At 43.9% G+C, this 17,500-nt stretch overlaps 1 protein-coding gene across 1 annotated transcript in view; it reads right to left on the bottom strand.

The window, feature by feature from the left end:
* LOC126466393 (uncharacterized) overlaps positions 1-13,334 on the bottom strand; it is a 59,150-nt gene extending 45,816 nt beyond the window's left edge. Inside the window, exons 1-2 of the mRNA XM_050096387.1 lie at positions 13,326-13,334; positions 5,156-5,250 (exon numbers count right to left, since the gene is read on the bottom strand). Coding sequence (XP_049952344.1) covers positions 5,156-5,250; positions 13,326-13,334 — 104 coding nt within the window. The remainder of the gene's footprint in view (positions 1-5,155; positions 5,251-13,325) is intronic.
* Between the last annotated feature and the right edge of the window lie 4,166 nt (positions 13,335-17,500).

Below are 17,500 nucleotides of genomic sequence, written 5' to 3' on the forward strand. Positions count from 1 at the left end.
GTTGTAACCGCATCGAAAAGGAAATGCAATGTGACTACAGTGCAACTCGGATATGGAATTGTCAGTTAGTTAGTTGCTCTTGAGTCACTCTAGAGTACCTTTGCGATAGTTGTCCGGACGCAAACGCTATTAGATTGTTTCAGTTTTGGAAGTTTGATAATTCGTGAGGTAGATACTGAAGCATTGCTCAGTCATTCAACTGATGAAAGTTAATCTTTACCGTTCTCAACGCGACGGTATAGTAAGACGAGTGTTAGACTTCAATTAAGTGATATTGGTTTATCGGACGTAGCCTTCGTACTGATGAACAGTCACAAACTTTGAGAGCAATGGATCAAGGACAGAAAAACAATTCGTAGTCTTCAGTAGGACACAATAAAACGAAGACACAAAGAAAGACAAGTACGCCGATTAGTCGAAAGTTGTCGTCAGCGTCACGATTACTGAACTGAAGTTAATCTTGAATGACATATCGGTGTGCGTGTGTTGTAGGGACAAACAATTAATTACAGAAAGAACAATAAAATCTGAGTCAAAAGGTAAATCATACATGTCGCCTAATTCTTTAAACATTTTAAGTGACTAAGTGAATACGTGAATAATGAACAGCGAAGAGTGATTACTTTAAAGCAGTATTACGGCGTATAAAAAAAATAACATTTACTCCAACATAAGTTATCTCTGGAGTTACGTCGGACCGCTGTTAATAACGACGTAGCAACGGCATAGCAACGGAATAGTAGACAGCAAATTTTTATCCTCGCTATGTATGATGTGAAAAACGACCGTAATGATGAAATCAAGAATCAATATTTTATTTCATCACGGAACTAACCGGGCATAAAAATAAAAATAAACTGTTGCAGTTTACTAGTTCGCACAAACTGAGAAGACTGTTGCTTACAGATAACAGAATATTTCTAAACCACGCGAGGAGTTGTGTTCTTACGAGAGTCACAGGTGCTGTTCCACGTCACCCCGACGGAGACGAACACTGTTACGAGTCGCGTCTCCTCCCGGCGAGTGAAGAAGGAGGAAATGGACGTCACACTAGGCTTACACACTACTTAATCTAACTTAAAGCCAAGGACAACGCACAAACCCTTGCCCGAGTGAGGACTCGAACCTCCGACGGGGGGATCCGCGCGAACCGTGCGGCTACCCCGCGCGGCTACAGTCCAGTCACACTAAATTATAAAACATTCAGTCGTGATGTACACAGGTGACCAAAACTGAGCGACGAAACTAACTTTCGTGTGAGGTATCACTGCGAAGTAACATAGCTCGACGAAACTTCAGCTATACATAGAAAGATCTGCTACAGAAGATAACTGTAAGAAATACGCCATGAAACGAACAGAAATTACACTTCTGTTCAAAGACAACAATTACACTGAAGTCACCACGAGTTATGATGGTCCACTGCACATTACAAATGGCGGGACGTGTACACTGAGGAGACAGAAATCGCGGGACAGCGGCATGCACATATACAGATCCTCATCTACATCTACATCTACATACATACTCCGCAATCCACCATACGGTGCGTGGCGGAGGGTACCTCGTACCACAACTAGCATCTTCTCTCCCTGTTCCACTCCAAAACAGAACGAGGGAAAAATGACTGCCTATATGCCTCTGTACGAGCCCTAATCTATCTTATCTTATCTTTGTGGTCTTTCCGCGAAATATAAGTTGGCGGCAGTAAAATTGTACTGCAGTCAGCCTCAAATGCTGGTTCTCTAAATTTGCTCAGTAGCGATTCACGAAAAGAACGCCTCCTTTCCTCCAGAGACTCCCACCCGAGTTCCTGAAGTATTTCCGTGACACTCGCGTGATGATCAAACCTACCAGTAACAAATCTAGCAGCCCGCCTCTGAATTGCTTCTATGTCCTCCCTCAATCCGACCTGATAGGGATCCCAAACGCTCTAGCAGTACTCAAGAATAGGTCATATTAGTGTTTTATAAGCGGTCTCCTTTACAGATGAACCACATCTTCCCAAAATTCTACCAATGAACCGAAGACGACTATCCACCTTCCCCACAACTGCCATTACATGCTTGTCCCACTTCATATCGCTCTGCAATGTTACTCCCAAATATTTAATCGGCGTGACTGTGTCAAGCGCTACACTACTAATGGAGTATTCAAACATTACAGGATTCTTTTTCCTATTCATCTGCATTAATTTACATTTATCTATTATTTAGAGTTAGCTGCCACTCTTTACACCACTCATAAATCCTGTCCAAGTCATCTTGTATCCTCCTACAGTCACTCAACGACGACACCTTCCCGTACACCACAGAATCATCAGCAAACAGCCGCACATTGCTATCCACCCTATCCAAAAGATCACTTATGTAGATAGAAAACAACAGCGAACCCACCACACTTCCCTGGGGCACTCCAGATGATACCCTCACCTCCGATGAATTAGTGTCGCTTACAGAAGATATAAAATGGCAGTGCATTGGCGGAGCTGTCATTTGTGCTCAGGTGATTCATGTGACAATGTTTCCGCAAGACAGGAATTAACAGACTTTGAAAGCGGAGTAGCAGTTGGAGCTCTATATCCATGGGATAGTCCATTTCGGAAATCATTATGGAATGCAATACTCCGAAATCCACAGTGTCGGAGGTGTGCCGAGAATACCGCATTTCAGGCATTACCTCTCACCACGGACAACACAGTGGCTGACGGCCTTCACTTAACGACCGAGAACGGCGGCGTTTCCGCAGAGTTGTCAGTGCTGACAGACACGTAACACTGCGTGAAATAACCGCAGAAATCACGTGTGACGCACGACGAACGTATCCGTTAGGTCAGACGACCGACGCGAGTGCCTTCGCTAACAGCACGACATTGCTAGCGGCTCGTAATCATATTAATCGGACCCTAGAGGACTGGAAAACCGTGACCAGGTCAGATGAGTCCCGATTTCAGTTGGTAAGAGCTGATGGTAGGGTTCGAGTGTGGCTCAGACCCCAAGAAGTCATGGACTCAGGCTGTCAACAAGGCACTGCGCAAGCTGGTGGTGGCTCCATAGTGGTGTGGACTGTGTTCATATGAAATGGACTGGGTCCTCTGGTCCAACTGAAGCAATCACTGACTGGAAATGTTCGGTTACCTGGAGACCAATTGCAGCCATCAATTAATTGTATTTTCCCAAACAACGTTGTCATGTCACCGGGTCAAAATTGTTCGTGATTGGTTTGAATAGCTTTCTGAGCAGAATGAGATTTTCACTCTGCAGCGGAGTGTGCGCTGATATGAACCTTCCTGGCAGATTAAAACCGTGTGCCGGACCGAGACTCGAACTCGGGACCTTTGCCTTTGGCGTGCAAGTGATCTACCAACTGAGCTACCCAAGCACGACTCACGCCCCGTCCTCAGAGCTTTACTTCTACCAGTATCTCGTCTCCTACCTTCCAAACTTTACAGAAGCTCTCCTGCGAACCCTGCAGAACTAGCACTCCTGAAAGAAAGGATACTGCGGAGACATGGCTTAGCCACAGCCTGGGGGATGTTTCGAGAATGAGATTTTCACTCTGCAGCGGAGTGTGCGCTGATATGAAACTTCATGGTAGATTAAAACTGTGAGCCGGACCGAGACTCGAACTCGGGACCTTTGCCTGGCAGAAGTAAAGCTGTCAGGACGGGGCGTGAGTCGTGCTTGGGTAGCTCAGTTGGTAGAGCACTTGCCCGCGAAAGGAAAAGGCCCCGTGTTCGAATCTCGGTCCGGCACAGCGTGAATTCCATGGAACATTTGTGGGACATAATCGAGAGGTCAGTTCATGCACAACATCCTGAACAGGCAACAGTTTCGCAATTATGGACGGCTATAGGGTCAGCGCGGCTTAATATTTCAATAGGGGACTTCCAAAGAGTTGTTGAGTCCATGCCACGTCCAGAAGCTCTACTACACTGGCCAAAAGGAGGTTCGACACGATATTTGTAGGTATCGGGGTATCTCATGACTTTTGTCATCTCAGTGAATGCTCTGCAACTTGTTGCCATGCGGGTCACGAGGTTGGTAAGGAGTTATTGTGTCAGGCCGTTCCATTCCATCACCAACGTGGTTGACAGCCGGTAGGTCGCCGTTGGTGCATTTAGACGTGCTGCTAGTTCTCCTTACCGACATGACTTCTCACTTAAATTATTTTAGATACTTGTCGTCACTCCTCTACCTTTGCACTTCAACACTTTTATTATCGAAGGTTTGACTTATTTTTCCAATGTGAATTCCCAAATGTGCTTTGTAGTTACATCAATGCCATATTAACCAAACGCACCTCAGTTCTCGCCATTATCCGCCTATGCTTGCTTCAGCAGCGTGACGTTCTCCCCACAATTTGAATTCCAGGCCTAAATTTTCTAGTGCCTGTTAACCTTAAACATGTGTTAGATTTAGTAATTTCGAAAGTTTTTTTATCGATACCTTTTCGTTTGAGCTTACGTATTTCAGTGTCATGTCACATTTTAGAGACCGCTGTAGATCATATCCACATTCCAACCGAGCAAGCTGGCGCGGTAGTTAGCACGCTGGACTCGCATTCGGGAGGACGACGTTTCAAATCCTTGCCGGCCATGCAGAATTAAGTGTTCCGTCATTTCCCTAAATCGCTCCAGGCAAACGCCGGGATGGCTCCTTTGTAAAGGGCACGGCCGATTTCCTTCCTCATCCTTTCGAAATCCGCGCTTGTGCTCTGTCTCTAATGGTCTTGCTGTCGAAGGGACGTTAAACTCTAACGTTTCCTCCTATACATTCCACATCCACCTCTTTCTGTAATTCTGCTATGCAGTGTAACAGTTCTTCTCCCTCGTATAGGGTTTGGATGAATGTTTTCCATGGGTATTCAAAAAATGACTCTGAGCACTATGGGACTTAACTTCTGAGGTCATCAGTCCCCTAGAACTTAGAACTACTTAAACCTAACTAATCTAAGGACATCACACACATCCATGCCCGAGGCAGGATTCGAACCTGCTACCGTAGCGGTCGCGTGGTTCCAGACTGTAGCGCCTAGAACCACTCGGCCACTTCGGCCGGCTTCCATGCGTATGCTATTAATCTGAGATTAAAAGTGATTTCATGTCAGAACTTATTGCTATAAAAAATCCAGCTTGTTTGATTTGCAGACTTACCTGTGGGTGTCGTACTTCTTGGGTCCTGCGCTGCTTCCCTGAGTAAGAAGCGCCAGCACAATGGCAGCCAAGGTCACCGAAGCTAACGCCTTACTCTGCAAAAAACACAAGCACACCGGCATATCAGTCTTTTTTGTCGTTTACAGCTAAGTTCGAGAATTTTGGGAGCTTGGAGAACGTCAGACTTCCAAAAACCCCAATGAAATTATCTACGTAGCAGTCCGTAAGTGGTCGCGCAGAAGTTGCAGCTGAATGAAATGTAGGCTCACCCCAGACTTCATTCAGGTTTGTCGCGAGCGTATACAAGCAGATTTAAAAGGTTGCGCACTAACTGATGTAACGAATAGTCGGCTCGAAATACAAGTTTCTATCGGTCTAGTATGAAGATGACAATCAGGCAGTTTGCACTATGCAAGCGCGCTCACTATCTGACGATTGTGAGCATGACAATAATCAAGTGAAGTCTGATAAGCCGCTTGTCCAGTTATAATCAGATGCTGGAAATGAATTTGATGTGACTGATGACCAGGACTTGAATCCTCGTTTCATGACCAGTGGCCTAAACGCACGCCTCCAGGCCGGATTCATCATTTATTATCATTGCTTCCGATTAACACGAAATTTTCATGACATTGGCAGTAAGGTTTTATTATCATTATTTGATTGTCATCATTTCATATCTTTTGCATAAGCGTTGATTTAATTCCCATTAGCTCTACCTATTTGTCAGTGATTCATTTCAGTTGGTATATATCCGTTGTGGCAGGGCAGACCCCTATCCTGCATCATGTTTGGTCCTCTAGTGGTCTCACCGCGATATGGAGAATCACCTGTTTGAAAATTTTGTGTGCTCGGTGGTCCGCAGCTTCTAAGTATTTGCTAAAAGACGTATTGCTGTACACGATAAGCTGCATGAAAAACATTTACTTGTCAGACCAGTATTTGGGCATACAGTCCACCATCGATGGCACATGATACAGAGGACAAACAAATAAATAACTTCCTTTCTATGTACTTCTGCATCAAGTGAGGTTTGTATCAAGTTTGAAATCTCTATAAGTTAAAAACAGAGAACATAGATCCCCAAAGATATTACAGATCTAATTACAGCCATATCTGTGTGATTACGATGGGGTCCATTATCTGTGGTACACAGATGGACGTGACCGTAGTGTTCAGCAAGACCAAGAAGTGTGGCGGTTTAACGTTTAACAGATGTAACGTGTACGCACAACAACCTGTGTACCACAGAGATGATTACATAGAGATGGTTAGAATCAGACTTATTTACATTTCTACTGTAAGGCATACAAAGATGTTCTTATGGCATAGACAAGGATATGTATATTGCATTTACGTTTTTCTCCTCTGTATAAGATGCCACTGACGATGATTTATATGCCTGAATACCGGTCTGCCGGTTAAATATTTTTACATGCGTCTCATTGTATATAGCAGAAAGCCTTTTAACAAATCATCTGTTTGTTCGAAAGTAATTGGAGGAAACGGGGAAAATGTACTCAGAAGACATTTCTTGTAGCAATAATCGGTTTGGTAAAATTGTTACAAAATTGAATAACGCACCCAGTCTGTAAACATCGGTGAAGCAGCTCTATCGTTTACATCAACTTTTCCGTACAGATGCAGCATATCAGCTATTTCAGTTTATATGTAATGGTGCATGTCGTGTTGACGTTTTAATAGTGCTTATCGTGTTGATGTCTGTGACATCACTGCACTGGTACAGAACACGATTACTACATTATAATGAGAACATTGGTCTATGGAAACAGGCAAACAGATGCAGGATGCCTATTAGACACTGTCAATGCATCCACCTTATACCGATGGCTACTGGACTGCATAACTAATTATGCTACGAAAAAAAGAAGCAAAAGAAAATTTGACAGAATCTTTTTCTGTTGACGCCCCGCAGGGTTAATATGCCGTCCCGCACAAGATATTAAGCGCTGCAGGTATTTTCATGTAAAACCTTTATACAGATTCGAAATGGCCGCGGGATTCGATTTTTTAAAGCGCGGACCTGACTATAGCGGACTGCCACGTCAACTGTATGAAGCTTGCAGAGAATATTAATGAATTAGTGGTTCGTAGGTGCGTGCAGTTCAGGATGTGAGAATGATCGGGGTCAAGAAGGAAGCGAGTGATCATGAAACTATTAAGGTATTGATTTGCCAGTTAGACAAAACACGTGTTTCTCGATCTAGTGGCGTAGATTCCTAGCTGGAAAGTTGTCATAAAGCGCCTTCAACATTCACAATCGGCATTTGGACCCTGCATCGTTTAGCTCTCAAGAGACAAGTGAACAAATTTAAACTCCCCTGGCGACGGTCGTAAACAAAACGGCGAAACAGATGACTGCCAATAGCTTATTTGTAGATATGAAGTGAAGAGTGCGAGTAAGCCACAGTGAAAAATCAACCGCAATTCGCCAGTCAGCACGAGAAAACGTAAGTAAACGCTGTTACAAATCCACAACTCTGTCTACAAATAGCATAGCACACTAGACAGTGTTCCATAACAAAAACAAATCATTTTTATCAGACGGTAGCAGGTAACTTTATATAGAAGATTAATAATAACAATTCATTTAGCAGCCAAATACAAATCAAGTACAGTTCGGAATATATTAACTGGAACATTGGTAAGTGTAAAATGGAGCATACGCCAGATTTCTTACATCAGTACATAATTTACCTTAAAGTATTAGGAAGTCTTCTCTGAAAGTATTTGTCTGGAGCGTAGTCTTGAACAGAAATAACCCGTGGTCGATTAGCAGTTTATATAGGAAGACAACAGAAGTTTTTGAAATGTTGTGCTACAGAAGATTTCTGAAGATTGGATGGGTATATTTAACAACTAATTAGGAGGTATTCAATCGAATTGAGGAAAAAAGAAATTTGTCACTGCTTGACTAAAAGAAGCGATAGGTTCATAGGGCGCATCCTGAGATATCAAGGTATGGTCAGTTTGATAACGGAGGGAAGTATGGGAAGTGGGAATTGTGGAGGGATATCTAGGCCTGAAGCAGGCTAAACTGGATGTGAGCTTCAGTAGCTATTGAGAGATGAAGAGGCTTGTACAGGATAGACTAGCGTGAAGAGCTGCATCAACCCAGTCTTCGAAGTGAAGATTACAACAACAACAACAAAGATTTGAGGTTATATTCTAGGGGAAAAATGGAGTATAGACATCTCTGTGTTGCAGATGAAATCTCGTATTGATGCAGACTTGTGACTCATTTCATTTACAGCCACAGGTCACATATAATGTAACAAAAGGAAAAGTCCAGCCACCATAAGTAACCTAAACAACAACAAAATTCAGATGTAAACATATTCATATTCATAAAATTACCAATTATGCAGCAACCAATCGCAAAATCATATTTTCAAGAAAAGAGTGTGGGAATTCTTATGGGACTTAACTGCTAAGGTCATCAGTCCCTAAGCTTACACACTACTTGTCCTACATTATCCTAAGGGCAAACACACACATCCATGCCCGAGGGAGGACTCGAACCTCCACCAGGATCAGCCGCATAGTCCAAAAATCATGTTTTATTTATTCACTTTTATTGACTTTGTGTTTGACCTCTGTTTAAGACAGTATTACTACTCAGGGCAATTATTGGTTAAAGCACCGATGATGGCTGTTAATCAGTTGAAATCGATTTGAAAAAGTGAATAAATAAAACATTACGTTGCGACTGGTTGGTGCATATTTGGTAATTTTATGGTTTACGGTCGCTGCACGACTTGGGAACAACATGGAGCCCACCATTCATACTCATATTCGTACTCCACAGTAAATTTCATCTGATTGGGTTGATGTTACGTAAGGCGTTCAACAGGGTTTGATCATGGGCCTCCTTCTGTTCTTGATATATGTGAATGACATCCCTTCCTATCTGAATAAAGAAATTAAACTGACACTGTTTGCTGATGATACAAGCATCATTATTAATCCAGTAAAAGAAACTCCAATAGAAAATGATGCAAATAATGTCTTCGGAAAAGTTATTGATTGGTTTTCTGCGAATGGGCTTGCTCTGAACTTTGAAAAACACACTACATCCACTTTTCTACTGCAAGGAGTACAGGTCCTTCAATAAATGTAACACTTCAACAGAAGTCAGTAGCCAGTGTAGAGCATACCAAGTTTCTGGGTGTACATATAGATGAGAATCTTAATTAGAGAATTCATGTTTTGGATTTCCTAAAGCGACTAGGTTCAGCAACTTTTGCAATCAGAATAATTGCTCATTTTGAGGATATAGAAATTAGCAAGCTAACATACGTTGCATACTTTCACTCTCTGATGTCATACGGAATAACATTTTGGGGTTACTCAACACTTAGGCAAAAAGTATTCACTGCTCAAAAGAATAATGTGTGTGGCTCATAGTCGCACAACTTGTAGGCATCTCTTTAAAAGGTTAGGAATTCTTAAAACAGCCTCACAGAACATTTGCTCAATAATGAAATTTGTTCTCAACAACATGGACCAGTTTCAACAGTGAGTCATCATTATAATACCAAAAGGAAGGAAGACCTGCATTATCCTCTACTTAACCTCTCTTTGGCACAGAAAGGGGTAAAATATGCTGCTCTAAAACTTTGCGATAAATTACCATATGAAATAAAAATCTGACAGACAGCAGTTAACAGTTTTAAAAAGTAATTGAAATCATATCTCCTTGGCAACTCCTTCTATACACTAGATGAATTCTTGAACAGGAACAAATAAATCTACAGTTATAATACATGCACTTTGTGCCATTTAAGGGAATGGGGTACGTAATAAAAAGTTTAAACGTTTTCTTTTTTTTTAAAAAAAAAAAAACTTCATTCATTTGTGCTTTTCTGATGCACTTGACACGTTCCACATTATAACGGTTACCGTGAGATTGATCAATGTAGCACGTTACTAATTAACTAACGCTTGCTACATGAAGCTGCAAACCAGCTTAGAGAACTGGCTGAAGACTCAGGCGGCTTCCTTCAATGACGAGTGAACTGGAAATTGGTACCATCCTATGACAAATGTGTAAGTCACAATGGCGACTTTGTGGACAAGTAGTTGCAAGGTGTAGCTAAACGGGGTCAACGGAAGTGTCCGATTCCACCCGTCTGCTTTGACCAATGACGTCACCAATATGGCGGAAATGGCTATTCTAAGCGTCTCCAATATGGGGCCTATGATGTCACTACATATACACGGCGACAATAAGACACGAAAATACGTATAAATAAGACAATAACATCTTCCTCCTAAAATACACTCAAACTAACGGGACAACCGCGGGAAATTGGGGTTTTTTGGGAGGGGACAGGCTAAATAACAGTAAAAAACACACCACGATCCCAAAACACACAAAAAGACGAACAAAAAAATAATTACAAAATCTTAAGGAATCGGACACTTCCCTTGACCTGCTAAACGTTGCAAATACAACATTCTTGATTTACACTGTGGTTTTCATTTCTCTATCGATTGGACCTTGGAGAAAAAGAAAAAAAAAAGCAGCCCTTCAAATGCGCTGTAAATACACGCTGTGACGGTCGTGAGCGTTAGTTACCTTTGAAATTGGACATGGTGAGTTGATGTTAGTCAAGAATGCTCTTAAGGCGACAAAGACGCCGTTATCAACACGTCGCTGAGTTTGAACGAGGTCGCGTGATAGGGCTACAAGGAACTAGATGTTCCTTCTTCGATATTGCAAACAGAATTGTCAGGAATGTACACGATTCTGGCAGCGGTGGTCACGGTACGGTCGCAAGAAGACCGAACTCCGGATGGCTACTTGGCACTACCGAGACAATGGTGTTTGGCATGGGGCTCTGGCGCATCGTACCGTATCTACAGAGAAACTTGAGCAGCAGTTGGTACCACAGTGGTACAACGAACGGTTACTTCAAGGACAGCTCCGAGCCCAATGTCCCGTACCGTGTATTCCTCTGTCCCTAAACCCTCTCCATTTGCGACCTCAGAATTGTCAAGTGAGAGCTCATTGGAGGACAGGGTGGAGGTCTGTCGTGTTTTCTCATGAAAGCTGGTTCTGCGTCGGTGCCAGTGATGGCCGTGTGTTGATTAGGGGGAGGCCAGTTGAGGATCAGTACCCAACCCGTCTGCGTGTTAGACACACTGGACCTACACCTTGAGTTATGATCTGCGGTTTGATTTTCTATGACAGCACCAGCACTCTCGTGGTTATCCCACACACCTTGCCTGCGAATTTGTACGTCACTCTGGTAATTCGACCTGTTGTGCTGCCATTGATGAGCAGCATTACAGAGGTTTTCAAACAAATTAACTCTCGCCCACACGCCGCTGTTGTAAAGCAACATACCCTATGGAGCGTCGACATGTTGCCTTAGCGTGCTGGATCACCAGATTTGTCTCCAGTCGTCGGACGACAGCTGCAGCGTCATCCAAAAACAGCATTAACGGTCCCTGGATTGAGCAATAAGTGCAACAAGCACGCAACTCCAGCCCACAAACTGACATACGATAACTGCACAACACAATGCATGCACGTTTGCATTCAACATCCTGGCGGTTACATCTGTTATTAATGTATCAGCATTTCACAACTGCAGTGGCTCATCTCGCGCTTACATTAACCTGTGATCTTGCAATATTAATCACTTAAATACGAGGGCGGTTCAGAAAGTAACCTCCGATTGGTCACAGTGCGGGTTGTGGGGGGAGTAGCGACGCCATCTGTGCGTTCACGCACTCAACAGGTCAGTCGGCATCAAGCCGTGGTCGAGTGAACGTCGTACCTGCGCTAGTTTAGTTTTTGTGGCAGTTTGAAATGTGTGCTGCAATAGAAAACCCCGCCAAATGTGAAGTGCGTGCTGTCATAAGGTTTTTTACAGCCAAAGGATATTCTGCAGCAGCTATTCATCGTGAGCTTTGTGCCGTGTACGGACCAAGAGTTATGAGTGAAGGAGTTGACCGTGAATGGGTACGTTTATTTAAAAGTGGACGAGAAAACATTCATGATGAAGAGAGGAGTGGTAGACCATCATTGGTGACTGACGAACTCGTTCAGACAGTTGATGCAAAAGTTCGTGAAAATCGACGTTTCTCAATGTCGGAGTTGTCTACTGGTTTTCCACAGATTTCTAAGACTCTCTTGTACGAGATAGTGACAGCAAGATTGGGTTACCGTAAGTTCTGTGCACGATGGGTGCCCAAAATTCTTACCGACCACCACAAAACTCAAAGAATGGCCTCTGCATTAGACTTTCTGTCACATCATGAGGACGAAGGAGAACCATTGTTAAACAGAATCGTGACCGGTGACGAAACCTGGATTAAGTACTTGAACCCTGAGACAAAAGAACAATCAAAGATGTGGGCACATTCAAATTCGCCTACAAAACCAAGAAAAGCCTCGCAAAATTTTTCTGCCAGAAAACTGATGGCAACGGTGTTTTGGGATGCCAAAGGGGTGTTGTTGGTTGAATTCATGGAACGTGGTACGACCATTAATCAAGACGTGTACTGTGAAACAATAAAAAAGTTACGACGGGCTATACAGAACAAACGCCGTGGTATGCTGACTTCCAGTATCGTTTTTTTGCACGATAACGCCCGTCCTCACTCTGCTCGCAGAACAACGGCCCTTCTTGAGTCCTTCAAGTGGGACATTATCAACCATCCACCTTACAGCCCAGACCTGGCGCCAAGTGATTATCACCTCTTCATGCATTTGAAGAAATGGCTCGGATCACAGCGGTTTGATGACGACGAAGAGCTCAAAGATGCGGTCACAGGCTGGCTCCAGGCACAAGCGGGTGATTTTTATGCAGAAGGAATTTCAAAGCTTGTGAAGAGATACGATAAGTGCCTCAATCGCTATGGAGACTATGTAGAAAAATAGTGCAAAGATGTAGTTGTAAGATGTATATATTAAAATATTTTTATTTAACTTGGTGTATTTTTTTAAATCAACCGGAGGTTACTTTCTGAACGGCCCTCGTATGTTACCTAGACGAATGTATTCCCGGAGTTTCATTTTTTGATGTTGCGGCTACATCAGTGGTGAAAAATGTTTGGGGAATAAATAAAAATTGTGTTTTAGCAAGAAAGTGGTTATTACTGCCCTACTGCCAAGGCCGTGCGAGCTGAGACTCACCTGTGCCATGTCGCGCCGTGCTGTGGTGCCGTGGTGCGGTGTGTGAGTGCTGGGCTGCAAGACACAGGCCCCCACTTATAGCCGCGGCTGTCGAGGGACGCGTCACGCCGCCTCCTCTTGTCTTGCGTTCTTTTACGCACGCGTGCTCCTGCGTAGCGGATGCTGCTCTCTGCCTGGGGAGGAGAAAGGCCGAATGCCTCTCCGCGCCACACAACGCGCCCGCCCAACGACCGTGGTTAAATAACGCCGCAGTCATAGCTGGAGGGATGTCACTAATCTAAATACACTACTGGCCATTAAAATTGCTACACCAAGAAGAAATGCAGATGATAAACGGGTATTCATTGGAAAAATATATTATACTACAACTGACATGTCATTACGTTTTCACGCAATTTGGGTGCATAGATCCGAGAAATCAGTACCCAGAACAACCACCTCTGACGTAATAACGGCCTTGATACGGCTGGGCATTGAGTCAAACAGAGCTTGGATGGCGTGTACAGGTACAACTGCCCATGCAGCTTCAACACGATACCACAGTTCGTCAAGAGTAGTGACTGGCGTATTGTGACGAGCCAGTTGCGCGGCCACCATTGACCAGACGTTTTCAGTTGGGGAGAGATCTGGAGAATGTGCTGGCCAGGGCAGCAGTCGAACATTTTCTGTATCCAAAAAGGCCCGTACAGGACCTGCAACATGTGGTCGTGCATTATCCTGCTGAAATGTAGGGTTTCGCAGGGATCGAATGAAGGGTAAAGCCACGGGTCGTAACATATTTGAAATGTAACGTCCACTGTTCAAAGTGCCGTCAATACGAACAAGAGGTGACCGAGACGTGTAACCAATGGCACCCCAAACCATCACGCCGGGTAATACGCCAGTATGGCGATGACGAATACACGCTTCCAATGTGCGTTCACCGCGATGTCGCCAAACACGGATGCGACCATCATGATTCTGTAAATAGAACCTGGATTCATCCGAAAATATGACGTTTTGCCATTCGTGCACCGAAGTTCGTCGTTGAGTACACCATCGCAGGCGCTCCTGTCTGTGATGCAGCGTCAAGGGTAACTGCAGCCATGGTCTCCGAGCTGATAGTCCGTGCTGCTGCAAACGTCGTCGAACTGTTCGTGCAGATGGTTGTTGTCCCCATCTGTTGACTCAGAGATCGAGACGTGGCTGCACGATCAGTTACAGCCATGCGGATAAGATGCCTGTCATCTCGACTGCTAGTGAAACGAGGCCGTCGGGATCCAGCACGGCGTTCCGTATTACCCTCGTGAACCCACCGATTCAATATTCTGCTAACAGTCATTGTATCTCGACCAACGCGAGCAGCAATGTCGCGATACGATAAACCGCAATCGCGATAGGCTACAATCCGACCTTTATCAAAGTCGGAAACGTGATGGTACGCATTTCTCCTCCTTACACGAGGCATCGCAACAACGTTTCACCTGGCAACGCCGGTCAACTGCTGTTTGTGTATGAGAAATTGGTTGGAAACTGTCCTAATGTCAGCACGTTGTAGGTGTCGCTACCAGCGCCAACCTTGTGTGAATGCTCTGAAAAGCCAATCATATGCATATCACAGGATCTCCTTCCTGTCGGTTAAATTTCGCTCCTCTAGCAAGTCATATTCGTGGTGTAGCAATTTTAATGGCCAGTAGTGTAATTCTCTGTACAGCCTGGCGGAGGCGTGGTCGATCTCTGCAGTGTACGCAGCCATCTTCTTACGGCGTAAATTCCATCTCCGCGACTAAATAAGATACCTGGAAACGGAGAACGCACTTCGCGGTCGCAGTGTACATACTTTTATTGTTAAAAAATGACCGGTTTCAACAGTCTTATGCTGCCGTCATTTGATCTTATGGAATTTCTTATAAAAGTGTCCCAGTTGTTAAAATGCACACAGTCGATAAAGTGCTCGGACTATCCTGCACATCGGCGGCGAAATGACTGTCCCATGCTTCTCGTACGGCACTGAGCTGCCGGCGAGTGTTCATAGAGCCGGACCCGCTACAATGTTACCATCTCGGCGCTGGATGGCGTAATGCACTAGTACAAGCGAACTGATATTTTTCTGTGGTTACAGGCGTGTGGCTAGTTTTGGAGTGTCATGTTCGCCACCGGTATGCATACATGGTACGCGCATGTTATCAACTGTGTCCATTTTACAAAATGGCTCTGAGCATTATGGGACTCAACTGCTGAGGTCATTAGTCCCCTAGAACTTAGAACTAGTTAAACCTAACTAACCTAAGGACATCACAAACATCCATGCCCGAGGCAGGATTCGAACCTGCGACCGTAGCGGTCTTGCGGTTCCAGACTGTAGCGCCTTTAACCGCACGGCCACTTCGGCCGGCCTGTCCATTTTACAAACTGCGCCCATTTTAATAACTTGATTTTTGTCGAAATATGAGGGGCGTTTGAAAAGTCCGTGCAAAAATAAAAACGTGTTTCTTTTTTATTTTTCGACAGTCTCCTTTTAGACTTATACGCTTTGTCCAACGCTGTTCTAATTTGTTGTTCCTTTCCGAATAATAGAAATTGTCCAAGTCTGCAAAATAGCTATTAGTTGCTGTAGATTACCTCCACGTTTGAATAAAATCTTTGTCCCGCCAGCCATTTCTTTAAATTGGGGAACAAATAGTGGTCTGAGGGAGCCAAGTCTGGAGAATAGGGGGGATGTGAAACGAGTTGGAATCCTATTTCCATTAATTTTGCGACAACTGCTGAGGTGTGTGCTGGTGCATTGTCGTGATGGAAAATGACTTTTTGCTGTCCAATCGCCGGCGTTTTTCTTGCAGCTCGGTTTTCAAACGGACCAATAACGATGAATAATATGCACCTGTAATAGTTTTACCCATTTCCAGATAGTCGGTGAGGATTATCCCTTGAGAATCCCAAAAGACAGTCGCCATAACCTTTCCGGCCGAAGGAACGGTCTTCGCCTTTTTTGGTGTAGGTTGTCCCTTGGTAACCCATTGTTTAGATTATTGTTTGGTCTCAGGAGTATAGTAATGTATCCATGTTTCATCCACAGTGACGAAACGACGCTGACAGTCCTGCGGATTCTTCCTGAACAGCTGCAAACCATCCTTGCAACACTTCACACGTTTCCTGTTTGGTCAAGTGTCAGCAATCGCGGAATCAATCTTGCGGATAGCTTCTCATGTCCAAATGTTTGTGCAAAATATTACGTACCCTTGCATTCGAGATGCCCACAGCACTAGCAGTCTCACGCACCTTAACTCTTCCATCGCCATATCATGGATTTTATCAATGATTTCTGGAGTCGTAACCTCCACAGAAATACAAGTCGCTGAGAAATGAAATAAATAGGAAGTGCAGGGAAGCTAAGACGAAATGGCTGCAGGAAAAATGTGAAGACATCGAAAAAGATATGATTGTCGGAAGGACAGACTCAGCATACAGGAAAGTCAAAACAACCTTTGGTGACATTAAAAGCAACGGTGGTAACATTAAGAGTGCAACGGGAATTCCACTGTTAAATGCAGAGGAGAGAGCAGATAGGTGGAAAGAATACATTGAAAGCCTCTATGAGGGTGAAGATTTGTCTGATGTGATAGAAGAAGAAACAGGAATCGATTTAGAAGAGATAGGGGATCCAGTATTAGAATCGGAATTTAAAAGAGCTTTGGAGGAATTACGGTCAAATAAGGCAGAAGGGATAGATAACATTCCATCAGAATTTCTAAAATCATTGGGGGAAGTGGCAACAAAACGACTATTCACGTTGGTGTGTAGAATATATGAGTCTGGCGATATACAATCTGACTTTCGGAAAAGCATCATCCACACAATTCCGAAGACGGCAAGAGCTGACAAGTGCGAGAATTATCGCACAATCAGCTTAACAGCTCATGCATCGAAGCTGCTTACAAGAATAATATACAGAAGAATGGAAAAGAAAATTGAGAATGCGCTAGGTGACAATCAGTTTGGCTTTAGGAAAAGTAAAGGGACGAGAGAGGCAATTCTGACGTTACGGCTAATAATGGAAGCAAGGCTAAAGAAAAATCAAGACACTTTCATAGGATTTGTCGACCTGGAAAAAGCGTTCGACAATATAAAATGGTGCAAGCTGTTCGAGATTCTGAAAAAAGTAGGGGTAAGCTATAGGGAGAGACGGGTCATATACA

This window comes from Schistocerca serialis, chromosome 1, assembly GCF_023864345.2.
Source record: "Schistocerca serialis cubense isolate TAMUIC-IGC-003099 chromosome 1, iqSchSeri2.2, whole genome shotgun sequence".
NCBI lineage: Eukaryota > Metazoa > Arthropoda > Insecta > Orthoptera > Acrididae > Schistocerca > Schistocerca serialis.